Source organism: Platalea leucorodia, assembly GCF_965183815.1.
Source record: "Platalea leucorodia genome assembly, chromosome: 4".
In the NCBI taxonomy this organism is placed as follows: domain Eukaryota; kingdom Metazoa; phylum Chordata; class Aves; order Pelecaniformes; family Threskiornithidae; genus Platalea; species Platalea leucorodia.
In genome coordinates this window covers 103,768,931-103,796,550 of record NC_138826.1, presented here as the reverse complement: position 1 = coordinate 103,796,550, position 27,620 = coordinate 103,768,931, and the positions used below count along the sequence as shown (strand labels likewise).

At 41.3% G+C, this 27,620-nt stretch overlaps 1 protein-coding gene across 1 annotated transcript; it reads left to right on the top strand.

Moving 5' to 3' along the window:
- Positions 1-516: 516 nt before the first annotated feature.
- Positions 517-12,561, top strand: GPR37 (G protein-coupled receptor 37; the record flags this gene model as incomplete). The annotated part of the gene is made up of 2 exons (XM_082310634.1): positions 517-1,221; positions 11,743-12,561. 2 exons carry the CDS (start codon positions 517-519, stop codon positions 12,559-12,561), a joined length of 1,524 nt encoding a protein of 507 aa, XP_082166760.1.
- Positions 12,562-27,620: the final 15,059 nt, after the last annotated feature.

Below are 27,620 nucleotides of genomic sequence, written 5' to 3'. Positions count from 1 at the left end.
GAGGTTGCCGGAGAGGAGGAATTAGTGTTTGCGATTATCCGGAGCGGGGAAGCGTTTTCCACAGGGGACCTTTCCTCACCAATAAAGCCACCAACAGCCCGCAGCGGCGGGAGGATGTCAATAGGCAGCACGCGGCCGGTGCGGCAGCTGGGGAGGAGGCAGCGGTCCCGGGAAAGGGCGGAGCGCCGGAGGGGGGTCCTCCCGGCGCCGCACTTGCTACATTAACTCGGCGCGTCGAGGACGGCGGCACAACTTTCCGGGTCTGCCCCGGGAGGCGGCAGGAAGAGCCTCCCCGCCGCTCCGCTCGCCGCGCTCCCAGCGCCGCCCGCTTGCCGCGGCGGACCCCGGCGGCAGCGGGAGCCGCGCTCCGGCGGCAGCGGCGTCGCGGCTGCCCCCTCCGCGGCGAGGCAGCCTGTCCGCGGGGGCCGGGCGGGCATGTCTCCCGCTCCCAGCCCCGCCGAGCGGGGCGGCCGCCGCCTCTGAAGGGGAGCGGGCGAGCCCCGCCGCCTCCCAGCCATGCAGCCCCTCCGCGCCCCCCTCGCCCTGCTCTGCCAGGTGCTGGGCGCCTGGGCCGCCTGCGCCCTGGCCCCCGCCGCGGCCGCCGGGCTGCCGGCGCCCCCGCAGCGCGCCCGCTCGCCGCCAGCCCCGACGCCCCTCGCCCCGGGCCGGCGGGCGGCCGCGGCTCTCCCCGGGCGCGGAGCCCTCCCCCGCGGGGCCGAGGCCGCGCCCGGCGGAGCGGCGGGGCCGGGCGGCAGCTGCGCCTCCCGCGGGGCGGCGGGGGCCGGGCGGCGGCGGGCGCGGAGTAGCGAGCGCGGAGCCGGCGCGGCGGCGGGGAGGGGCGCGGCGGGCGGCCCCCGCTGGCTGCCGCTGAACGGCTCGGCCGGCGGCGAGGGCAGCGCCGGGGGCCGCGGCAACGCCACGGGGCGCCGCGCCCGCCTCCGCAACCCCTTCTACCCGCTGACCGAGGAGTCGTACGGCGCCTACGCCGTCATGTGCCTCTCCGTGGTGATCTTCGGCATCGGCATCATGGGCAACATGGCAGTGATGTGCATCGTCTGCCACAACTACTACATGCGGAGCATCTCCAACTCCCTGCTGGCCAACCTGGCCTTCTGGGACTTCCTCATCGTCTTCTTCTGCCTGCCGCTGGTCATCTTCCAGGAGCTCACCAAGAAGTGGCTCCTAGAAGACTTCTCCTGCAAAATCGTCCCGTACATCGAGGTAATGGCGGTGGGTAGGGATGCGCGCCCGAGGGACGCTGGCCCCCGAGCTCCCCTCCCGTCCCTCCGCCGCCGCCGGCCTTGGCCTCTCATTGCTGCCGGCCCGGGGACGCCCAGGTGCGGCGTGGGCTGGGTTTCCCGGGCACCCCCGGGGCAGAGCGGGGCCCCGGCCCGGCCCCGCAGTGGCAGGAGGAGGTTGCGGCCGCGTCAGGTCCAGCAGCATCGGGATTTCTGTAGCCTCAGGCTGAGCGCGCCTAGCTCTCCCTTCCACTCGCGCCAGTTCTGCCAAACTTTCCTTGCTCCTTGTGATCCTGAAAGGCAAAGAATCCTCTCAGAATTAGATTTCAAGTTTTTTTGTTTATGTTTGTTGTTTTCCTAAAGTGAAGTGAGTCAGGAAAGTGCATGGAGGGGGTGACTGGGGAGAGGTTGTAAGAAGGTGGTTGTAAAAAGGACCATCAATGGGATGTATGTACTCTTAATTTATACTTCAGCGTTCAAATCTCACACTTAGTTATTTAGCTTATCTTAAAAAAAAAAAAAAAAAAAAAAAAAAAGACCCCAGCTCCATTTAAATCACAGCTTCTTGGCAGTTGTTCAGAGGCTCTGTCAAAGAAGCTCTCAGCCAGCTGGCCCGAGTCCTGCCGGCAGCGTTCAGGTTGTCCGCTTTATTTATTTACTGGAACTGAACACTGAAGCTTGTTGGTAGGGTGGTAACCCGTAATTCTGGCTGGCTCAGCTGTATTCCCAAAACCTTATGTTCAACATTATTCTGTAACTGAAAGCTGAAGAAGTAACTGTTGATTCTCTTGTCCTAAGAATGAGATATTAGGAAAAAAAAAAAAAAAACAAACAACCAAAACCCACCCCCTCCACAAACAAAACCTAACTTGTTAATAATACACAGAATATCAGTTTCAACAGCACATTGGTACATAGTAATACCTAATTAACTGTCAACTGGTATTTTTAAGGAAGTGTTTAGAAAGATGTGCCACTAAATTGTCACTACTTCTTTCGTATGTGATACACTTTATTACTGGTGGTATTGGACAAAGGGTGGAGCTGTACTACGCTTAGATGAATTCAAGGCCAGTAGTATACCACGACATTTGAAACACTCAGAGTACACTTAATTGATTTGCATTGAAGAAGATATGAAGGAGTAAATATCCATTTCTTGAGAAACTGATAGTAGTAGGAGCTTTTAAAACTTCTGAATTGGGTTCTGGGACTACTTTGTTAACCAATAAAATAAGTAGTACTGTTTCACTTAAAGTGTAACCGTTTCAGTTAAAGTGGGTAGTGTAGTTTAAGTGTTTTCAAGACTTCCCTGTAGTGACATTTTATGCTTCCTAACCCTTTTTTTGGTGCATCCACATACAAAATAGAAATAATTCTTTCTAATGTTGGTTCTAATTAAAGATCAGTAATTGAAATTATTTGCATGGCCACGCTGTTCTTCAAAATTAGTTGCTTATGCTGTGCAGATTTGAGCACTAAAGAGTTTGTCAAACTGAAAGTAATTTAGCCAAAATGTAGTTGCTGAAATTCAAAACCGTAATCCTGAAAAACATTCAACTCCTGCTATCCCCCCTTTATACTTTAGTGACACCTTATTTTTTACTTTAAAGTTCTGTAGATGTCTAGAGTTGAAGTCTTATTCAAGAACTGGCACCAATCCAGTCATGATGGACCAGTAGCATGGTGCCTGTATTAGGCTTAATTATTACTGGGGTCTAAAAGTGAAGCATTCTCCTTGTCCCTGAGGAAATTTAATTAATTTATATCTGAGATAGAGATCTAAAAAGATATAGCCTTGGGGTTCTGTGTTGCTCCCAGAGTTGTATATTTTTCATTCAGTAGTTGTTAAATATACTGCTCATGTATGTAAGGTATGTTCGGCACCCTGGGAGTAGTAACTAAAAGGCTGGATTTCCCCCTGTGTAAACTATAGCCATGAGTGGCAGATATTGAACACCACTGCTGGACTGTAACTCTCCACAGCTCGCCTCAAGCTTGGCAAGAAGGACACTGTCCTGCAAATCAGGATTTGACCCTGCTGAGATGGAGAAGGCAGTTAGAGCAGAGGTTCACCACTTTGCAAGTGTTGTTCTAACCTCACAGGCGTTATACAGTGACACTGACACCACCAGGAGCGATGCAGATGAAATCATGAAATCTGCCCCATGAACAGCTGCTCCTCCATGCTCTGTCAAGGATTATTCACAGCAGTGCGCTCATCTGACAGCTGAACAACACTGTCTTCTCTCTCGTTGTAACTCACCTGGGCGGGCTCATCCCCTTCTCACACAATGGGAGAAGGATGAAGTCTTCTGAGCTCCTTGAGAGGAAAGCTGTAGACAGCTATCTTCAGGACAGGTTTCCAGACCTTCCTGGGATACAAATAGAAGCATCTTCCTGAAGATGGACAAATTTTAAGCTGTTGTCCGTGTTTTCTGTAAAGTAGCCCAGCGTTTTGCTTTTTCAAGTGTCTCTTTGTTCCATGCTTTACATCTCTTTTTTTGCACACCAGTTCTTATATGCTGTTTAGGGAGCTACGTGCCTCACCGAGTTGTAGATCCAGAAATATCTCACTTTCAAGCATCAAAGACCCTTATTGGACTGAGCCCTCTGTCATATCAGCTTGTACTTTCAGAACTAAGGAACCAGGGGATGTCTGATTATCCAGAGCAAGTGATACAATGATCACAACATTTTAACATAACTTAAGCATGCTTTGTATTGTGTTTGAAGGTTTCAGGTGATCCCAGTGAGGAACCTGGAGTTTTCTTAGTTTACCCTCTTGTGGACAATTGTTTTTTATTTGTGCTGTTTAATGGGTATTGTGCAGAATTTCAACAAAGCATCTGTTGCCAGTGATAACACACATGCACAGAGTCTGGGGAAAATGTTTTATGATATGTTCAAGCACATTTGTATAGGTAAATGTTGAGCTTCCAGCAGCAGAAAGTCTCCACAGTATAAAGGGCAGTTCTCCCATACCTAATAAAGATCTGCAGTGACCAAGTACATTAAGCAGTCATTTCAGCCATATATTGTATCACAGTTTGGTCTTTTCAGCAAAAGGACTAGGGGAAAAAAAAGGAGTACGGAACACTATAGTTCCAGTTCCCCTACTTACAGATTTATGCTAGGCCTTATGAGAAGGAAGTGTGGGTGTTGACAAAATCAGTAGTTTTGCTGTGCTGCTATATATTTCACATCTGTTATATTTAACAGGCCTGTGAAGTAGCATTTTTATTTTTTATTTTAATGCTGGAAGCCAATAGTGAAGAGGTTAAGGAAGTTGCAGCTTGCTCAAGATTGTGTCAACTAGGACTAGAAACTATCTTTTGGGCTTTAAAAGGAAGCTTGCTTGAGTTGTGTGCGTTCTGCTCTTGGAGGTTACTCTAGAAGCTTGAGGAGTTAAGAGAGGTTGTTGGAAGTAAACAGCATTTTCTATGCTGGCAGATTGAGACAAGGTACTTAGAGTGGAGTCAGGATTTAGAACTGGGGAAGTGCCTAGAACGAGGGTTTGCAGAGGCTGATTTATCGTCTTGTGCAGTCCAGTGCAGAGCAAGAAGTTGCCGAGGCCAGTGATGGTACTCAGCCCTGCTGAGTGCTAATAAACATGAGCCCCTCTGCCTTTCTCATACCCCGCACAAAGAAGAGAAAGATAAAGTTTGTGGTGTCCTCGTCTGGACCACATCGTGCATACGACACTGGCTTGACTCTGGAGCAGGACGATAGTGAAAGCCTCTGAAATCTGATGCCCAGTCTCTGCATGCGCGTTTGGCAATCAATTTGTGGCATCACTCCTGTTTCTGGTGGGTAACTTCCAGCTCAGGAAAGCTATCACAATTAGTATTCTTAGTAGAAAGCATAAGGATTGATTTGGCCTGGAATACAAATTGCTCTCTTTTCCTGGAGCTGACCCTCCAGGGCAATTTGCGGTGACGCTTTTTCCCCTTTCTCTCTTTTGCTTGGTAGAGGCAAGTGAGAGGCGCAAAGAAAGTGGCCGTTCTCTGCCTGTTCCAAACCTGTCAGAAGAGATCCTTATTTTAAGTTTCACTTTAGGGAAGCAAATAAATTTTTTATGGGAGTTTATAAAAGCTATGTATTATCTGTCTTTTCTGTGTCTTTTGTTGTGCAGCATCTTCTTTATGTCTCTTCTTTGACTCTAGTCAGAGCTAGGCTCCTGAATCTCCAGTAAGTCCTCTGGGTCATAGACAAAGATCCTCAGAGAGGTTTGCAGTTTGAAAGCTTCATACTGAGAGTTTTCTAGGGCAATGGCTACATGTGTCTTTTACTGAGCAGAATATCTTCAGCACTTATCACGCAATAAATAATTATTTAAAACAAAAGTGTTAATATATCTCTGCCCTTTAGGTATTAATGGCATGATGGTAGTAGCTGCCATGTTGGCTGTTGTGCCAGTCTTTCTTTTCTCTGCAAACCCTGTCCTTAGGGGCTTATAAGTTGTCCATAAAAATTTGCTTTTGGCTTAAACTTTGCATGTGGTGTTTCAGCATGGAAATGAACTTGTGTCAGACTAGGTTTAAAATTGGGTCAGTAATATTTAAGTTACATATGTGTGGAGAGAAAAAGGCAGCATCTGCTATCCCGGCATCATTGACTCTGCTCTGAGCACTGGGACGTCATTTGTCCGTATGACAGAATTTTTCCTGCAAAGGAGGAAGAGGCAGATTTTTAGCAGCAGTTCCATGCTGCTAATATTAAGAATTAGTGCAGGAGTCCCTTGTGTAGCATGATGAGAATTTGATCCTCAGTGGAGAATGGCACTCATTTCTTTATTAAAAAAAAAAAAAAAAAGTAAATTAAATTTACTTACATGGTAGCATGGTAGATTGCAAACAAGAAAATGAACAAAAATTAAACACTTTTGTGGTTTGTGATTTTTCCAACCCTCTGGATAAGCATGTGGTGTACTAATGAGTATTTCCAGTGCCCTGACAGTCTGATTGGCTTTCGCTTCCAACAGAATTCAGGAGCAGCTCTTGGAAGTAGATTCTGATTCTGAACACTATTACTCTTAGGATATACAGAAGGATAAGAAACACACAAAGCACAGGTGCTCTATGTCTCCCTGATATGAATGTTGATAGTACTACAAAGGAAACAACCATATTGTATCCATTGTTCCACGTGTGTAGGACATCTCCATGATAGTAGTTTCCAGAATTACCATCTTTCTTTTAGGTAATTAAGGTGACATAGGTTTTCATCCAGGATGCTTAGGCTAATTGCTAATGTCAGAGAGGTACCCTGGTCCCAGTACTCCTTAGCTACTGAATTACTTCTGCTGCACCACGGTACTGTTTTAACTGAGCGACCCTTACCCATTTTAAAGCATAATTGATGTTTAATAGCACTTCATGTAAGAAATATAGAGATATTATATTCATTTATTTTTGTTCTTTTATAGTAATGACTGTCGGGTTTTCATTTGGGGGTTGGTGTTTTCTTTTAATTGAAAGAACAGCAACCAGAAATCTAGATAAACTTAAACAATTAAATAATTGTTTGCATTGGGATGCCCTTTTATTTTGCAGTAGTCCAGTCTTATTATCGGACTCTGTACTGTAAGTGTAGAGTAGCACAAAAAAAGTATTGCAGTCTACTAACTTTATTTATCTTAGGCAAAACTGACAAGTCTGCAAGACCCACCGTGGTATGTTGCATTAACATGCTCTAAAGCTATGAAGTTTGATGTGGATATAGAACAGCCATAATAAGATGATAGACTATAATGGCTTGGGGGAAAAAAATTAGTCGTTTATGTGATATAACAGGAATGGACATAAAGAGTCTACAGGGTGTCACAGAGCTCAGAGATGGCTTGGCTAGTAGTCACCAACCTTTTCTGTAGTTCAGCTTTCCTATTACAACTGGAAAATGTTTCAAGTACCCATCCTCCCTTGTAACAAAGGAAGGAAGAGTGCTATGTAGTTTAAGAAACTCTGTGTTATCAACATAAAATATATTTCATCTTAGAAAATCCAGCTTTAGCTGGTAGAAGCAGCCACTTCTTATAAGTCCTTTATTTTATCTTGTTCCGTATAAACTCAGTCTACATTGTTTCCCCTCACTTCTCCATCAGAAGGCATGCTTGAGAACATGATGCCTGAGATGATTAATGGTCCCTCTCATTTCCAGCCTCAAGTTGCTCATGGCTGGTTGATTCCCATTCTGTTATATTCACTGTCCTTCAGCTTAACTAACTTTTATGTGTCAAGATAGACTTATTTGTAGATAGCAGCAGTATCACTTCTTGGTCTTCATCTTACTGGTTTGAGTGACCCAACCTCTCTTTTATATTCACTCACAGGATTTGGTCTTCATTGACCTTTTCACCCAAGTCACCTTTTCTGATCTCATCTCTGGTTTTGTTTTCATTACCTTTATCTAGTCAAGCAGATATTAGTGAGAGAGAGAATTCAGAGTCTTATTTCCACTGGCACTGCTCACTGTACTACATCTGCACTGCTTCCCTGGTCAGCCAGAGGCTCTGGTCCTACAGGCCAGGGCCAAGAGCTGTGGGACCACAGCCAGGAGAAGAAGTAGGACAGGCCAGGGAAGGCCTGGGAACATTTGGGTAATTGTTAAAGTTTGTGAAAGGGGAATGGGTATGCTGGAGGGATGGAGAGGAGAACTGATGCAATTAAGCTGAGTATTTTATGAGTTTACCATTGTTCTTTCTGGCCTCAGTTCCCCAAATGAGTTTTGACAGAGTTGACTAATAGCTGGTGAGCTAATGACCAAAGGTTTTACAGTGTCTCAAAGGAGCATCACGGTGCCCACTAACATCCCTGTCACTGCTTTTAAAGGAGCAACAGTATTAAGAGACTCTCTTGTAACAATAACGTCTTCTTTTGTGCGTGTATGCTGTAGCTGGTGATCCCTTCAACAGCGGTTCTCTGCCCAAATAGTGTGGGCACCTCCTCAAAGCAGGGGTTGCTTCACCACCTCCTCAAAGCAGATCCATGGTCATTCAGTTAGAAACTTGGGGACTTTTCTGATATCATCAGTAAGAGAAAGGTGTAAACTAGTGTCATCCTGAATGTCTAGAGACTGAAGGAGAATCTTCATAGGGACCATATGGAAATAAATCAGACAACTAAGTGACGATCAAAAACTACTGAGCCTGACTCTCCCTTGCCTTGCCTCATTTCCTGCCAGGTTGTTGGAATTAAAACCACAACAGCATAATCAGCATATCAGAAACTCAGCTGTTACAAGAAGAAGAGCACTATTAAACTCCATGCAGCTTTGCACCACTTTAGGTTTTGTTACTTTGTCCTTTACCTACTCCCCATTGAATGAATTATCTTAATTCTGTGGTTATTTCAGGGGAATGTAACAGATTAAAAAGGAAACTTCTCTGGCTTCTTCCACGTTTTCAGCTTAACCCTAATTATTAGTATGACTGGTATGAAGAAACACCCCTAAACTGAATTTGTGTGAACATGCAGAATGCACGTCCCAGTTCTCGCCCACATAGGTTGTGAGCAGCACCCATTGATTTTGCGGGCTATTACTCATAGCCTGCGATGTGGGGTAAGTAATCAGACCCTTAAATTGCTGTACTGCCTTTGAGCAAGTCAGCTGGAGCGAATCCCTGTTCATCTGCTTGGCAGTGTTTGTTTGTTTTTTGCAAGTTTTTCCATGGCATCACTAACTCTGTTAATCTTCAGAAAATAGGAAACCATTGCCTGTTCCAGAGAAACACTAGCTTTGTTTAGCTTGTTTCATCAGTAAATCCACGGGAGAGTTTTCAAAGCCGACTTCCACTGTTCTTAGTTGTTTCCTCTTGCTCTATTTCACTGTCTTAAACCTCCAAGTTGTTGGTCAATTAATGTGACAGGAACCCCGTAGGTTATGTTTGTTCATGGTAGGCATGTCTTCTTTCATTAGTCCAGCCTTAACAGCTGCAGAGTTTTAATGTCTTAGCCACTGTATACCAGCCTGTTTGCAATGAAATGCTAAGGCAATAAAAGCGTGTGCGTTGGGGGTGGGGGAAGAGGCTCACATAAGAGCTGAAAGAGGAAATGTTAAGGTACAAACCCTCAGATTTTTTTCTGTTCTGCTGATTTTTATTTCAATCCCTATTCATTCCTGAATCTCAGTTATTTCCCTGTCTCCTGTAATTGTAGAGAGCTGAGTCCTGACCCTTTTGTTATTCATGTTGGATGTTCTGGCTACAGGTTTTGCTGTCACTCTAAGGAATTTGAAGACTGCACACACATTTAAATGTTTTAGAAACAAAGTCTGTAGTCTTGAATTTAAAAACCTGACTCCCAGCAGTGGTACATGAAAATTATCTTTCATTAGCTAAGTTTATCGCTGTTCATTAAGATTTCCCTGTAACTGTAATTTTTCTTTAATTGTTTTTATTTTTTGCTGTATTTACCAAACTTTCTTTGAATCTTGTCAGACAGTTTAACTTCCTAAATCAATAGGTTTGCCTATTAAAAATGTTTACAGTACTGTTTTGTCATCATTAAATATTCCTGCAAGTTAATTAGTAAGAGATTGCATCTCACTCATTCCATCTTTTAGGAAGCTGCTTCAGAGAGTTCTCCAACTAAGCCAATGCCTGACAGCTCTAATCCCAAGTGCCTAATATTTTTCAGTGATATTCAATTTTAGCAATCTGATATGGCCATTAAATATTGAAGGCCAAAATTAATGATACATTTATATAATTGTGCATTATTGTACTATTTATCTTCGCAGAACTCTTTACAAGAGATGCATAAACAGGAATATTTCAAAATTATGGTGGAAATCAGAAAGTATTTTTTTAAATCTACCTATATGAAATTTAAATATCTCATTGCACATCAAATTTGGGTAAGCAAAATTATAGTGAACTGCCTAATATTACTCTAGATTTCCCAGTTAATTGCACAGACACATGGTTTATTCATGATAAAAGTAAGCATTCTTTACATTTATTAAGAATATTATTTAACAGTTTCGTTTCTTTTGCATCAACACATTTTCAGCATAACACAAGCATGCAAACCCAAGAAAATAAATGAATTAGAATGCAACAGGGCACCTAATCTTTCTCCAGTTGAAGTTAATGGGAGTTCTGCTTTGAATTTGAATTGAAGTTGAATTTATTGGAAATAGGATTAGGCCAAAATGTATATAGTCTTCTTGCAAATTTCTTTTTAGGAAATTTAATTATAAACAGGATAAAATGATAGGAAATTATGTTTCATGACAGTACAAGATTTCTGTTCATGCATAGAATGATGGTTATTAAAGCTAGAGAACATATGCATTGCTTTGTACTTGCTCCTTACAGTATACAATTGAGAGCTGTGTCCAATCCATCTTCAAATAATTTAAACAACGAAACTTCTGCCATTTCTTCTGGCCTGCAGTACATTCTTCCACAGGATGTTTCCTATGAAATTAAGCCTAGATTTTCCTGTGATTTTTTTCTAAATGAAATGTTGAAAATAGATTATTAAAGCTTAATTATTATAGGGAAGGTTGGTTTTGTACAGGCTCTAGAAGTCTGAAGGTTGCAGATACAGTCTCTTTGAACTCACAGTATGGGATGACTTTATGTGCCTACATCCCATCAAAATTTCACTTAAAAGCCTAAGTCCACAAAAACAGTTCTTAGACCCTACTGCATTCAGTAGATGCCTAATCCACAAGGTTCCTAATTTTTGTAGATATGGAAAGTTTTGATGTTATGATCCCCTGCATGCTTGATGAACATGTGATATGGGCATAAGTTCATACTTCTGCTGAAGGAAGACTCTCCCATCCCTCCCCTTTTGACTTTAAATTCCAACCCTTGTGGTGGAACTGATCTTTCTGAAAAACACCCCTTAGAAAAATGGCAGGGGGGAAGGGGTTTAGTTTTACATATTGGTCAGTTCCTCAATTTTTTTCCACTCAGCATTGCACAGATGCTTGCATGGGCCTCCAGGAGAGGATGACACTAAGCTGAAATAAATATTTGTGGGCAGAAAAACAGGATGCACTCTTTTGAGATGCATGCTGGATGATAGTTCAGCAAACACTGGAAGCTGAGTTCTGTCTGTGATGCTTCTTTGGATGGTGCTCAGCATCATGGTGCTTAACTGTCTCCTACACTGATACCCCTAAACTAGGTTTTCCTTTGCCTTTGTCAGTCAAGGGGCTAGAGCTGACTGATGTTTCAGAGTACAAATAGAGCTCTCTAACTATGAAAGAGTATAAACCTCTTCCAGAGAACAGCTCAATGTTAAGAGCCTTCATCCAATGTAAAATAAATTAATTCCCTCTTCAGCCTGAGTGAGTTCAGGCCTTCATCTTCCATCTCTAAGAAGACTGCCATCAACAGGGGACTTTGGAAGGAGGTGAAATTTTCCCACTCTCCACTGAATAATGGATTGTACCCTTGTAGCTGCCCTTTTTTCCCCCCCCCCCTTTTTTTTTTTTTTTCCCCCAGACAGCACCTGTATTAACTTGCATTCCCTTTTCTCCTCCCCAGGTAGCTTCTCTCGGAGTCACCACATTCACACTGTGCGCCCTCTGCATTGACCGATTTCGTGCCGCCACCAATGTGCAGATGTATTACGAGATGATCGAAAACTGCACCTCGACGACTGCCAAGCTGGCCGTCATCTGGGTGGGCGCGCTGCTGCTGGCCCTGCCGGAGGTTGTGCTGCGCCAGCTGGCAAAGGAGGACCCCGAATACAGCGGCAGCCCACCGGGGGAGCGGTGCGTGGTGAAGATATCCACCGCGCTACCTGACACCATCTACGTGTTAGCTCTTACTTACGATGGAGCAAGACTCTGGTGGTACTTTGGCTGCTATTTTTGTTTACCTACCCTTTTCACTATTACCTGCTCGCTGGTAACAGCGAGGAAAATCAGGAGGGCAGAAAAGGCTTGCACAAGGGGGAACAAGCGACAAATTCAGCTGGAAAGTCAGATGAACTGCACAGTGGTGGCTTTGACCATTTTATATGGGTTTTGCATCATTCCTGAAAACATTTGCAACATTGTGACTGCCTACATGTCCACAGGGGTCTCTCGGCAGACTATGGACCTCCTCCATCTCATTAGTCAGTTCCTTTTGTTCTTTAAGTCCTGTGTTACCCCAGTTCTCCTTTTCTGTCTCTGTAAACCTTTCAGCCGGGCCTTTATGGAGTGTTGCTGTTGCTGTTGTGATGAATGCATCCAGAAGTCTTCAACAGTGACAAGTGATGACAATGACAATGAATACACCACAGAACTGGAGCTCTCCCCTTTCAGCACCATCCGTCGTGAGATGTCCACTTTTGCCTCCGTGGGGACTCACTGTTAATTGACCTTAGGACTTTATTTCCTGTATCTTTTTCCTTTTTCTTTTTTTTTTTTTTACTTCATATTTTTCTTCTTGAAGCAAAATGCAAGAAAAAAATTATTATCGAAAACTACTCTGGAAACCAATCTGCATATTAACAGTCGTGCTTTGGAAAATAATTTGTTTGGTTATCAAAATGAAAGAAAGAGAGAGAAGGAGAGCCAGCACTCAGTTTTAAATCATGATATTTTGTATGGTGCTAGGATTTTATTGTTTGTGGAGGAGGATCCATATCAATCCACTTTTATTTAATTCCATAGTGTTTTTTTGATAATCACTGTAAAGTGATTATATAGACATTGTGGGTTTTGCAAGGTTTCATGTAAAAGATGTGGTGGAAAGTATGTGAAGGTAGTTTTAATCCAATTACTGTATGCTATTGTGAGAGGACTTGGACTTCAGAAAATTTATAAAGTAGCATAAAAATAAATGAGGTTTGATTCTTTAATTTCATTGTCAATCTGCATTTAACAAGGACACCTGTAAGTAGTATTAAATTCCTTTAATAAGTAAAAAAAATCTTTGCTTTGCATAAAATAATTTAAATGGCCATATTTAATTTACCATTCGTGTACTTACCCTTGGAGGCTATAATTACAGTGTTAAGGAAGATGGTTATAATGGTATTAGATTTACATGAGTGGTTTTTTTAATGTATATTACGAAGGTTCAATGTGCCTCATCGAAAATTTCCTTCTTAACCTGCAGGCATACAAAACCTGAGTTATTTTTGTATTTCTTAGGAAGAAAGATTTGCTTTCTCACTAAATTTCGTCTTGTGTGGTTTCAAAATCAAGTTTCTTTCCAATTTGTTATTGGTTTTACATTGAGATTATGTCCTCAGTCTCTGTATATATAGCTCCTACTGGTTCAGCGAGAGTCCCATTGCAGAGGAAGGCATTCTTTTGCCAGAGGTTCACCGACAATAAATGTGAGGGACTGAAGCATGTGGAGAATGAATTCCTTCTTTTTTAAGAGGTATAAACACACTTGGACGCTTGGGGCTTGACCCAGAGCCCATTGCAGTCAATGGAAAGGTTTCCATCAATTTCAGAGGGCTTTGGATCAGACTGGCATCTCCTATTTATTCTGGGATATGTAGCATGAATATTAATCACAGGGGCTCTGTATACCGATTATAAATCATGCTGCTCTCACAGAGACTGCTATTCACTAGCAGCTCACAGCTCTGAAGCTGTTTTTGAGAACCACGGTGTGTTTTGCTGATGGCTTCTTGCTGTCCACAGAGTTATTAAAATGAGGGTATGTCAACACTGCCAGCAACAGTGCGATATAGTAAAATCTAAAGTTGTTATAAGCAAGCCAGGTTGGAGCCTGGAAAGTGCCTACCTGTACCAGCAGAGCTTATTTGCCCCACTTCTTGGCTGAAGTAGACAGACTGTTCTTGGCAGGCAAGCTGGCTCATATTTACACTGGGCAGCAGGCTGAAGTGTAGACACATGCTAAGGAACTGAATTGGTTATAATTAGCTTATATTTTAATACTAATTAAATAAATAATACAATTGCAATAGTATGTGCAGAAGTAAAATCCCATGTATTTGTCCTTTGAAATTAACAGTGACTATAACTGATGTAGTCGTACTTCCCAATACCTGCCTCTAAATATGTTGAAGAACTTACTGTAACTTCTGGAAAGGAGTCTATTTTTTATTTGTAGATTCTGGACTTAATATATTTAATCTTTGTATCTGCTTGGGCAAGCAGTATTCCTTCTTTTTCTTTACCATTTAAACCTATAAAAAGCAGTTGAAATTAATTAATCTGAATATGAATCCAAATGTGTATATGCATTTTTTATGCAATTATTTTTCTGATTTTTGATTCAGACCTTGGACCCTGGCAAAGCAATCTGCTTTAAGCACAGGCCTAAATTTAAATATGTGTTTCTGTTTAGGACTTGCTAAAGTACCTAAGTTTTCAAAATAATTTTGCGAGATGGTCAATCACTTCTGAAGACAGGGGAACTGTCCCTTCTTTATAAACCCTTAATTGACTTCATATTGCTTGATTACATTCAATAAACTATGAAAGGTATTAAAGAGAAAAGATAAAAACAAAATCTCCTCACTGTGGTGCCTGTGTCTCCTCAAATACGTATTCCCATCGCTATGCTTTAATTTTTACTATTTTTTTTAAGTGCCAATATTTATAAAGAATGGGAATAAAATCTCCCTTTTTGTTCCTTCATCGTGTTGCTTGCTGAATTCTTTCTCTCAGCTGCCTTTTCAGTCCCAGCGTGAGCAGTGGCTCAAGGACCTGAGAAAGGAACAGCAGAATGGGAGGAAGGACTTTTTTTTGAAGAAGGAAAAATAGAAATTACTTGGGAATATTAAGCCATGACATTTTGCTAATTTGACTGCAGGGCTGCACTGGGGCAGGAAGAGTCCCCATTTGCCTTGGACGTTGGGTGCTTCCAGCTTTCCAGTCTGCAGTGGATATGGGTAAGCTCTGCCAAGGAATGCTGCTCGCTCCCAGCTTAAATCCTCTCTGTCCCAGAGTGGTGCAGTTTGCTTCTCTATTGAAACATTTCCACAATATGTGTATGCTAATCCTACTGGGGGAAAAAAATATCTGCAAAAAGAGAGATTTAAAAAGTCATTGGAGAAGGTAGAATTTGAAGATCAATGATGCTGTGTTTGGAAATAACCCTCCTGCATGGTGGTGGAGCATTCTCGAGCCTTGTATTCAGTGGGGCTTCTTTGTACCCAGTGTAACCTTGCCTTTTCTGCTGCTGAAAGAGCATTTTTCACAGCTATTTCTCCCCCCTGCCTTGGACCTCCATAACAATTGGACATGCAAGAGACCCTTTTATTCTAATTTGTTCTCTAAATTGGTTAAGTGAATCCCACATGAGCAGGTTTACACTGTCACAGCCATTTGATGCAGGCGTGGCTTGTTAATGCATTTAAGTGTCATGATAAATGATTCCTTTTGTTAAGGAGAGGGTACTGCATTGCTTTTCTTTCTACTTTTGGGACTGATGCTCTGAACTTTTGAAATTTTCCTGGTGTTTGCTTTTCTTACTTTCTGTAATATTCTTAGAAGCCATTTCTGTCTGTTTTGAATCCAGTTTTGTTAAGATATTTGTCTATTAACAAGAGAGTATTTAATGGACTGATGAATGAAGATTTGGAAATGTTTATGGCAAGGATTTAATTCTTTTACATAAAACAGAGAAGCATGCAGAGCATGGTGATCAACATAAAAGAAGAGTGATGGAATGGAAAATCAGATTGTGAGGTAGGAAATCTTTACACCTCTCAGGTATGTAAACCTTTAATACATTAACACTTATCATCCCAGCCTTGGTCCCATTAAGAAATTAAAAACTATAAAACTCTAGTATGAATTTCAGTATCTCCAATGAGGTCATGTTTCATGACCTGTATCAAAAACATTATTTTTGTGTAGGCCAGAGTATAAATGGTAAATTATTGAAAAATGTTGCTCAGTTAGAAGAAATCTCTTATTTTACCCCTTTGAAGATAAATTCCTGTATCCAGTCTTAAATAACTCCTGCCCTTAAATGACCTCAGTGACTTGCTCAGCTCCTGTTCTGTCATTGGGACCCAGAGGTAAGCTTCCACAGCTGCTGCTCCAGCAGCTCTGGGAATGGCTCCTAAAGACAATGTAAAGGTTTCTAAGCATGTTTTCCTACATCTCTTCATAAGAAATGGTATGATGTTAGGTTATGTGGTGAGACTGTCATATTGTGCTCACGGCACTCAGAGGCAAACTAGATCCTGTGAAACATGAGTTGCTATTGAAACTCTGAGTAGCTTCTGTAAATTCATTAAACAACAAGATTATTCAAAACATCTCCTAGGATCTATGAGCCATTGTCTTAGGCACAGTACAAATACATGCAGCTTGTCCTGTGTTTGGCTAACTGCTTTTGATGTTTTCAAATGCATCACTGAGCTGCTTCTGGGATGCTTTTGCAAGGTGACACTAACAAAACTCACAAAACACTTACATCATCCCCTTGTTACTGTGTTGGAATTAAGACTGAAAGCAAAATCTGCTCAAAATGAGTCTGTCTCCTTAGCTGGGCTCAGCCTTGTGTGTATGGAGAGCACATCCTAGGGGGCTGCACACTGCCAGTATATATAGGCTTAGCACAGTAGCATCAGCATATATATGTTTGTGCATGTTCTGATGAATCAAAAATTTAGTTTTTGTTATTTCTAGGATGGAAGCACTGGATTCAAAGTCTTGCTCTGCTTAATTTATAACTGAGACTTGAATTTGGTCATTCAAGATCCCATCAGAAAGGCATAACCACTGTGGAAATAAATACGCTGGTGAAAAGGTTTTTACCTCTCCTGGAGTTGTTCCAACTTTTTTTGGTAATTTTTTTGGAGACTTCAGCCTCAGTACCAACAGCACTGACTTATGCCACTGTGCTGTAGAAACAATCTCTTTTGTTCACTCTCTGGTCCATGAAATATTTCTAAGGGGAACAGCTACTGTCAGAGAAGTGGAGAAACCATGACTGAAGAGTAGCTGGCAGGTTGGTTGGTAAAGTGCTCAGGTGAGAAATGAGCAGTTTTCAAGTGCCTGCACTAACCCAGTCATTTGAACCCAAACCTGTTTTGGAATACATATACTACCCATAGCCTTATTGGTTCTTCTGTGGTAGAAAGTTGTGGATTTTTGTGTCTCCTGGATGGGGAACTCCCCACCTATTTGAGAAAATTGTCCATTCCAGGTGACTAATGGGAGAGTAGTCACAATGGATGAGCTTAAGCAGAAGGAAGTCTGATGCCTTGTTCATCTGCATTTCTCCTTTGCCCAGCTCTTCTCCATCTGTTGGTTTGTGAGGGTCTTTTCTCAAATAAAGATATTTTGCAGGCAGTGTGGCAGCACTCCTGAAAGTTAAGCAGGGCAACGCTGGGCAGATGCCCACATACACACCTTTGAGACTCTAGGCTGCAATCCCTCTGCCTCAGGAAGATTACAGCATGTGCGGGTGAGGTTGTGTATTACCTTTATTCTGGAGGGGAGAACCTATGAAGTGAACTGCATGCAGGAAGCTGTTTCACCTCAGCTCCATAAGAACCTAGACCTAAAGATTTGCCCAGATTACAAAGGCAAACTGGGATCTTGAAGTAGATCTTCCATGTACTAACTTCTTATGTCTTCATCCTGAGAATATCCTTCTTCTTTTGCAGGCTGGAAGGATAATAAGTGACAAGTAAGCTCCATTTTCCTAATAGCACTGAGAAATGTGGTTAGGAGGAGTTATACCAGGCATTTTCTCTGATAATGCCTCTTTTTCTTTTTTTTCCTTTTCTTCTTTCCAACCTTTCTTTTTCCCTGAAAAGCTCAGCTGAAGTCGATGTGAGCAGATGATGTGAATTATTAAAGCTTAACGATACCCTACATGCACTTTCTCATGCTTCAGGAACTGTATTTTTCCACTACTGTTTTGTATTTGATGGAGTCATTTAACAACTTTGCTTAACAGCTGTCAATTTTTCAAAAGCTGGGTTTGTTTTGCAGTGAATAAGAAACAATGAAAAAGACAGGGCCTGAGACACTCCAGGACACCCAGGCATCTCTGCTGCAGAGACACTGACTCGTGTTCAGGGCTAAAGGTTCATCAAACAATGGGAGGAGAGCTGTATTTAACCATGTACTGCATTTAACCCCTGAAAGCCAGGCTACTCGCTTTCCCTGCGATACAATTTGGTAGGTTCAGTTTTTGGTTTTCAAGCAGTAGAAGTTGGGACAAAGACTCCCTGGCATTTTCAGCATGTCCATGACAGCACCATGAGCCGGTGTCTCCTGCTGGTGACACATGCCCTATGTCTTGTCACCCAGAGTGCCACGATCCATATGCCTGGAGCTGTCCCAGCCTCTTTCAAAAATGAGGTTGAAAATTTCTGTCTTTGTGCACTTTAGCTTTAGTTTTGCGTCACAGCTTCTTACTAGCAAAAAAATAGAAGATATTATCCTAACTAAACTGTTTGTGGGTTTTTTCTTCTGCTAGAAATCTGGCCTGTCAGAGTTACAGAACTCTCAGTTTAGAGCGTTTAATAAAAGTGCTTGTGGCAGTGTTATTAATTAAGGTAGTAGATCAGTTATAGCTAAAGGGAAAACTTTAATTTTGCTTCCTGGCTTTTTATTTTTTATCCTTTATTTTTGTGTGATTACAAAGTTAATGTGTTTTGGTTCTTTTTTTTTTTCTGAAGCAAAATGCAAAAAACCTACAAGCACTGATTCTTTTGTCTAGTTAGAGAAATTCCATCCTTGGCTTACATCAAGCGTCTTCATTTATATCCACAGTGAATTAAGGCCATTGTTCTTGGAGAAAGAAGCCAAAATACTCACATTAGAAACATGGTCATGACTAACTTGATCTTGAAGAGATTACATTTGAATAAACTTTGGATGCTGGGATGGTAATGTAAAGAGAGAACTATATTTTTTTAATAATTATGGCCTTTCCAGCCTAAACTTTTTAAAGAGATGGGAGATACGTACAGTTCAACAATAGCTTAACTGTCACAAGGGACTCCTGAATACATATAGTCTAGAATAAAATGAGCTAATAGCAGCTGGATATGCATGTGATAATCCTTACTAAAGACAATACAACTATTTATGTGAAGAAATAGATTTTAGCCTGTTAGCTATTATACCAGAGAACTAAATTCTTCCCTAAGATGTGCTTCCAATTTGGTTTAATATATATATGTGTGCTAGAAGAAAAATCTATTTAGTGTTTGTAGTGTTGTACAGGGAACACAAAAGCTTAATAAAGAAGGTGCCTCATCTATAACTGTAGCCAGCAGTTATAGTTCACATTTTTTCTTCTGAATTCTTTCCTTCCTCTGTTTTGAAACAATTTCTGCTGGCTGTTCTTATCAGTCCTTTCAATGTCTTATTCCATTTACTACCTCCCTTGAGCAAAGGAAAATCCTTTTTTGTTTTTCTGATGATCAGTTCTTTTAAATTGAGCTTGTAAGTAAGTCTCATTCATTTTGTATAATCTATCCACTGGAAAACTTGAAGGTGAACAGTCCTTCTCCCTGTAGAAAGCATTTACAAATAAGGAAGCTCCAGTCTTTCTCTAAGCTAGCAGAACTAAAAAGAAATCTCATCAATTTGTATGAGACCTGTGGACAGAGTATCAGCACTACAGTGTGAATTTCTGACTTAAAGTTGGCTCACCTACACGCAAATCATGAGGCTCTGCCAACAGACAACAGCATTGTCCCCTTACCAAAACACAGGAGGTTTCTACCTGAGATAATGCTGCCTCAGGTATCTTTATTTCCTATGGTGATCGTCTACTAATTCTCTATTTTAATCTATAAAGCATCTTCTTGCAGCTCATTAGATGCCCTGATGACCGCTGAGTAAACTATTTCTTATTCAGATCTTCATTTAACAGGTATCAGTCATGATCTTAGACTAAGGCTTGTATGATTAAACTGGGGGTTAACATTAGTTGTTGATCTGTCTATGGTATGAGATACGCCTATGTGTGGATGGCACTGTTTGAAGCTGCATCTGCAAGTTGAAAGGACAAGGGTGTCTCATAGGCAATGCTACCAAATGATGCTGCAGTACATCTGCCTTCAGCCTCCTGGTAGTTGATGACAACTTGGTGACAAGTCTGTCAAATACTGGAGCCAGAGAGGTCTGCACAGCATTGTTTTTAAAAAGGTTTAAGGGGTAGCCAATTTCTTAAACTATTCATTCTTCCTTAAGACAGCCTTGTTTCATATGGAGGAAGACTTGCCTTTGGCTTTTGACAACAGAAGAAGAAGAAAGGAGGTAGAAGAAAGGAAGAGAGGCTCAGATGTGGATTAACTTGACTTCTACCTTCTGAGATAGAATTCTCTAACTTCCTAAGTTAAGTTTCCCCTAAGTTTCTTAGCTTCCCAGGGTTAAAGCAGATTGAATCCTTGACTCTGTCATAGACCTCCGTACTGCTGCCAAAGATGGAGCCAGTGACCCTGGTAATGGGGTCCCAAAACCCCAGAGAGAACTCTGGACATTTTTCCCCAAACACACAGTCCTGTTCGAGTGGTTGATACACAGAGCGTGGAGAGCACACAGGTTAGCTTCCTTTTCCTGATGTCTCCACTTGGTGTTGAAAGGGTTAACAATGTTAGCATTTACTCTAGTAGAGCCTGGTTTCAGATGAATAGGGGCAGTTTGTGCCTTCTCAGTGCCTGTTTCAGGCTGTCCTCATCCTGCACAAGGCAGCACTGTATGCCTTCAGATCCTGAAGGTCCCACTGCCTGCAGGGCATGACTTTTCTTAATCTTTTTTGGTAAACAAAAGGAAAGAAATAAAGTCATCATTAACTCTTTGAGGTTTGAGGACTTAGCTTTGGATACCTTCTTCCTCCTGGAGTACCACTGCAGCATAAATCAGAATTTGCAAATACATCCACGCCTAGCAACTACACTCAAAAGCAACTATGGAGATTTGAACACTGCAAATCATATAAAGGAATGCAAAATTGAGGGTTTACATTGAATCTGCAGAAGGTAGTCAGCCAAGTGAAAACACACCCAAAATCTACCTCCTTCTGCTTTCAATGCACCACTCCCTAATTATAGAATAATGTTTGTTTTACTGTCAATCATAACATTACTGCTTAAGAATCCTTAAAATTTCTTATTCTTCCTTTCTGTTTGTTTTATTTTCCTTTGTCATCGTCTTTAATTCTATTCTTCATCTCTGTTTTTCTTGTCACCTGGAGAATTTTAATTGTTTGGGCTCTCTTCTATACACCTCACAGTGACCCCTGTTTAAATCAGAGCTTGAGTTCAGTGAGTAAAAGGTGAGCTAAAGAAGCCAATAAGCACTTCCAGCTCACTGCATTACCATGTACATACATGGTTTTGGTCTTAACTGAAAATAACTCAATATAAAAGCCAAGAAATAAAGCAGCCTGCCAGTAAACCAAAAGCTATCAGAACCTGGAGGCTGGTAAAACAAGCATTACTGTGGACTTCTCTGCTCCCATTCAGCAGACAGCTGCAAAAGTCTGCCTTGGGATGGACCTTTCAAAACCACAGATGGGAGTTCCTTGGAACTAATCTTGAACACAGTGAAAATTAAAACATGAGGTATTTTAAATGAAATATGCTGTGTTAGGCAGAGTAGCATTTGAAACACCAAGGTCTGTTTCATCAGAGAGTACCTGACCTGCTCTACCCCCGAGCCACTGGCAGGCTGTCAAGCTTTTGGCCCTGCTAGAGGAGAAGAACTATTCTGTTGATTCTGGCACCTAAACCAAATATTAGTGTCAACCTAAAAGTATTAAAAGATGAGATTCCTTATGGGCAAAACTAATTCCATCTTTACGTGTTCCTAACAATCACTAGCTCAGGAAGGACATTATGAGGTAAGATTTATGTTTGCCTCTAGAGAAAGATTCTTTATTCAAATTAAGAAGAAAGATGAATTTGAGGCAAGGTTTGAACTTTTTTGTATATGCTATAATATATATGCTAACTTATTTAATATATGTTATATAGGAAACAGGAATGTCTCTTGCTTTACATTAGAGCTAAATATTCATTGACATAAAAATGTAAAGACAGAAAGGCAATAAACTAGGCAAACTCTTGCATAATGAGATCTCACAATTTCGTCCAGTTACTCCAGTACAGAAGTCCTGGTTCAGTTTTGGATACCAGAAGCAGATCTAGTTGTTCAGTCAAGATGGAGACTTCTGCACTTCCATTTGCTTCTAGTGCTAATTATGCTCATTAAGAAAACAGCAACCCTATAACCTCAACAAACCTTTCATAATTTTGATAGTAAATGTTCAAATAAATCTAGTTATTTAAATGGAGTTGGCTCAGGTTACACTGGAATAACTGAACACAAGATTGGATTTCTTTCACACTCAATATCTGAAGCTGGACAGTTTTCTAACCTGAGGATCCATAAGCTCATTACTGGATATTTACATATGGGTTTTGATGACAGTGCAAGATAATTACCAGTAGTTCCTCAGCTGAAACTCTGTTAGCGTTTCCTCCTCCTCCCCCCACATAGTCAATCCTCTTACAAATGCATTAAAAAAAAAAGTCTTGTGCATGTTGCTCCATTTAGCATGTGCCTCTTATGTGATCTCAGGATGGCACATCATTGTCATTTAGGCAAAGTATTCCTTCTGACGTTAAAGCTGTCAACTAAAGATAGTCCTGATTTTTTTCTTTGCCCATGTTCTGTGTATAATTTTTTTCTACTTCCGATATTTATTTTTAAGATGAAGTTCAACAGTAACTTTTCTTCAGTCTGCTACAGGAGATTGTTTGCTGAAAGGCAACATCTAGTAAGTAGCAAAAAAGCTCTAGCGGTCAATAAGCAAGTTAATTTATCAGGGGCGTTTACTCTTTTTAGAACATTACATAATCTATAGTCTGCTCTCTTAAATATAAAATTTACTACATTTCAGCTATCATTGATGCTAATAATATATTTCAGTAGCCAGGGCTTAGAATCAGAGGCTGACCTCACTTGTATGGATGTACACTGTAGGGGTATTACTCCAAGATTGTTCTGGTGTAAAAGCACCTTCATGTACTGAAGGATCAGCACCAAAAGCCCTTTGCAGAGTGTCTAGGTGGCTGCAACCACATCTCTGCATCAAGACCAGTTCTCCTTGTGGCATCTGACAAAGCCCCTGCTGCATTCCCTGGCAGTACTGGGTGTTGCACTGCTCAGCCTTTCCAGGCAGCACAGGCTTGCAGCTCCTGCTGATGGCAATGCTGCATGCAGATACAGTAAAGCACTTCTGTCAAAAACAGAAATAGTATGTTTCTATGGTGTGAATATCCTAAGCCGCAGCAGGGGCAAAATATAGATTGTGCTGTTCAATCTGCATCACCGTTAGGATTCTCTGTTTAGGACCAAGTCCAGCCCCACAGCCCGTGGAGATTTATTTCTGGGAAAAGAAAGGGAACACTTCTGACTGAACAAGCTGACTAATTCTGCAGTCGCTATACTTTAGATATGTTAGGGTCTTGGTGGAAATAGGCACTCAATCCTCTTTGTCTTTGACTCCTCTAATCTCCTTAGGCTATACTGATTTATACAGGAGACCTCTGCAGAGAAGCAGGTGCCTTGTCATAGTCACCAAGAGCAGCCATAGTAAAAATGAATACATTTTCCATCAAGGAGATCCCAGGTCTCAGAGGAGGAAAAAGTGGTGCAGGTGGTCGGGAGCAAGATCGGTGCAGTGGTTTTCAGTCGACCTTCATTTGCATCATAAAACCATCATCTTCCTGAGCACAAAGGAACAGCAGGGCTGGCAGCCTGCTCAGCCCCACAGCGATAGGCATGGTACAGGTCGGGAATTGGGAGCACTGGCTGAGCTGATGAGGGTTGTTTCGCACGTTGCCTACATCTCTGAAACACTTGGCTCTAGACAGTGCTGTTCGTCTCTCACTTTTAAGAGTGCTAAAAGCTTTTCTCTCCTCTCTGTGGGGGGTGACCAAACACAATTTAAGTAAGTGTTTCTGCTCAAGCACCAATATTTTTTGGTTGCCATTCGTTGTTCTCATTGTTACAAAGAATGATCTTTCTGTTAACCTAATCTAATCACTTGGAGGCTGCAAAACGATATTTCATTTTTAAGCTACTGTATCATGATGGCCTTAGGGAAATTCTACAGATGCCTTGCCACAATCCATTTCTTCCCCATGACGAGCTACCAGGCGAGTTGCTTGGATTCATTTGCCACAGCTGTTTGCCTCTTTGACCTCAAAGCTACAAAGGTATGGTGCCAATGAAATACAAAGGAGGCTGCCTTTTAAATTACTGATTATAAGAATTATTTTCTAAAGTAAAAAGGGACAGGAGATATAGTATTCTTCCAGCTGAATGGAACTACTTGGGTGAGTATTTTGGCTTCACCTTTTAATAATTTTCTTCTTTCTTTCCTTTTTCTGTTAACTTGTAGACATAGATAAATGAGCAACACAGTATTAATGTGCTTATTAGTCTGGAATAATTTAAGACAGACTAATATCTCCCTGACAGAAAATTGTCAGCTCAGGTCTATCATGGCATCAGTCATTGCAAGCTATTAAATTTCTGCAGCAGAGCTACTAGATAGATACCTCGTTTTATTTATTTCTGCAGTTCAAACATACCCCGTTTCCATTTTGACCCCAGTTGTTCCTATCTGGTTGTGCTTATTTATTTGAAGTTATTTATAGGTGATACTGTCCCCAGCTAACAACTCGGCATGCAAGAGCTGATGAATATTAAATTATAATTTGTCTAAAAACCAAAGGCAACAAATCTAGGTCAAAGATACTGCCTTGGGCAAAGTCCACACAGGTTCTTTTGCATCACTGAATATTACAGCTCCTGTCTTTCTGTTTAAGAATGCTTATACCTGATCAGGCAGGTGCCTTTTTATGCATGGGACATATCATTTAAAAGCATCTCAAGAGGTAAGTGCACAAATCCTGGGCTATGCATTGCAGAGAAAACCAAAATGTTACCCCACAATATCCATTAATCTAATGACTCTAATCTTTGAGCTGTGGGTTTGTATGTGCTGCTTGTCCTGTTTTGAGGAAGAGACTTGCCCCTACACATAAGGTGACTGATTAAACAAAGAACTAGGGAAATTTGATGAGCTCCTTTCTCACTTGTTGAAGCTGTTACTTGGTATAAAAATCCACTAAATGCCGCTACTCTGTCATTTCACTTTTATATCTGTTTTGCTGCATAACTGCTAGTTTCCTGGTCATCCATGCTGCGCTTATATCACTCTATTCATGGTCTCTCCTCTGGACTGAATTAGTTCCCTCCTAATACAAGCTAGTTTTCTTCTGGGTCCACAGCAAATATGGCTGAAGTCAGCCTTCTGCAGGAGCTGCTAGCTTTGAACAGTGACAATGTGGGCACATCCGTACTGGGTGGCTTAGGAACCAAGGTTCATTCCTTCATAGTCTATAAAGACCCTGTAGGCACACCCAAGGAACATGAAGTGGATAATTTTGGAGCCTGATGGCAAGGATATTATTTTGGAAAAGAAAAAACTGAGGTTCAGATTTTTTTATCAGATGGCATTGATCAAGTAGGAGAGCTGCAGCAGGAGAGACTGTCCGCTGCCTGCCCTCCTCCCCCTTCCCTTACAAAAAACACTCAGTAGGTGTGGTTTTGGCATTCATTTAAATGGAGAAGAAACCTGCATCCATGCAGTGGATTCCTCTGTTGCAAGAGATGCCACACATAGGTATGCTGAAAAACTAATGCCAAAATGAGGAATTATTACTGTTCCTTCGCATCCTCCAAAGGTGTAGGAATATGTCCATGCCCTTGTATCTTATTATGGATCTGAAACTTTTCTTGGTTGCATACGTTCAGTAGTAATTAACAATACAATTAATTCTCTATTTTGGATTGATAGCATGACTAGAACAGGGAAAAGCAGACAAAAAAAGATCATAAAAGCACAGTATAGTATTTTTTACGACTGTAGTGATGTTTTTATGGTATGAAGCATTACCACATTGTTGAATTGTTCCCTCTTTGCTGAAACATGGGGAGAGACTATAATTTTCTTATGCTTGAATTATGTGTTGCTGCCTAGTGAAATATGCAGTAGTAAGGTTCTGCAGGTCACTACTGTGACTTAGTCTTGACAATGAAAATAAAAGAACGGCAGCTCTTAAAAATATCAATAAACATTTTTAAGCATGAGTTTCAACAGGAACATCTGTCATACAAGGTGTCATATAACAGGGTGGCACACATTCCCATGTGTTTCATTTTCATTCCTTGAAGTCTTTGATTGCCAGTGGCTGCAAATGCCTTCAAGTGCTTATAAAAGAAATGTTTATATACACACTTATAATAAACATATATAATAATAAAATATTTTTATATTTATTGGGTATTTATTATGCACGTACTGCAAAAGTGACCCAAACAAATACAACCTTCAGTTCTGTGTTTAATTTCTTCTGCTTCACTTCCCATACAACAGTTCTAGCTCTGTGCTTTATCAGTGACTTTATATTACCATTTCCCTCTATTGAATTGCAAGAGAGGAGGCTGCCACTTAAAAATATCAGAAAGATCTGAGTTGTCTGACTCTAGAAAATAGCTCCATATTGATTGATTACCTTACAGATCACAACAGAATTGTAGATAGCAGTATGTAAGCAATGTTGCCAGACTCCACAAGTCTCTGTGATTTCATCTAATCAGTCTTCAGACTTCTTCATGTTGATTTCATAAGAGTGAAAGAGAAATGGAGAGTCCCTGTTGATAATAATTCATAGTTGCTTGATGGATATCTTGTGAAACACATCAGAAAATACTCTGAATCCTTTTGAAAGCCATACTAAAGGCATAGCAGGAGCTAGGAATTCATCCAGCTGTTTCACATAGCTTTCAACATAAACCTCCTAACTTTTTTTTTCTCTTGATGGTACCTGTTCGTGAAGTTTTCATGCTTGGACACAAATTTAGTCATGATATGTCTCTTTAAATTTAGCATCACATGTGCCAAGCTAGTGCGTATTAACAGCATACACAGTGCTACAATCAGGTATTATATCTCAGCACAGATGTGGAAGATTCTTACACTACCTGATTTTTAAACTGCTAGACATATATATATGGCTTATACATAGTTAGGCTAGAGCAAAATATATAAAAATCTGTTCAACACTTATGCTTGAAGTAGATTATGTGAAGATGAAAACAGGAATCCTAAGCTTCTGCATGGTGCAGCTGAAGCGGTGGTATGTAAAGATGAACTGAAGTAGGTAGCTGAACAATCGTCGTGTCTAAACAGGATCACTGCCCACGTGGCCCCTGATTTAAGGTAGCCATAGAAGGGAAGGGAAGATGCAAAAAACAGATTAGGAAATCTCCAAACATATGAGCTATGCGACCTAGTGCATGAATCAAAGACATAATGCTGGTAGTGACTAATACTCAAATGACTGAATCTGCAAAAGCAACAGGTTAGTTCGACAATACTTGATACAA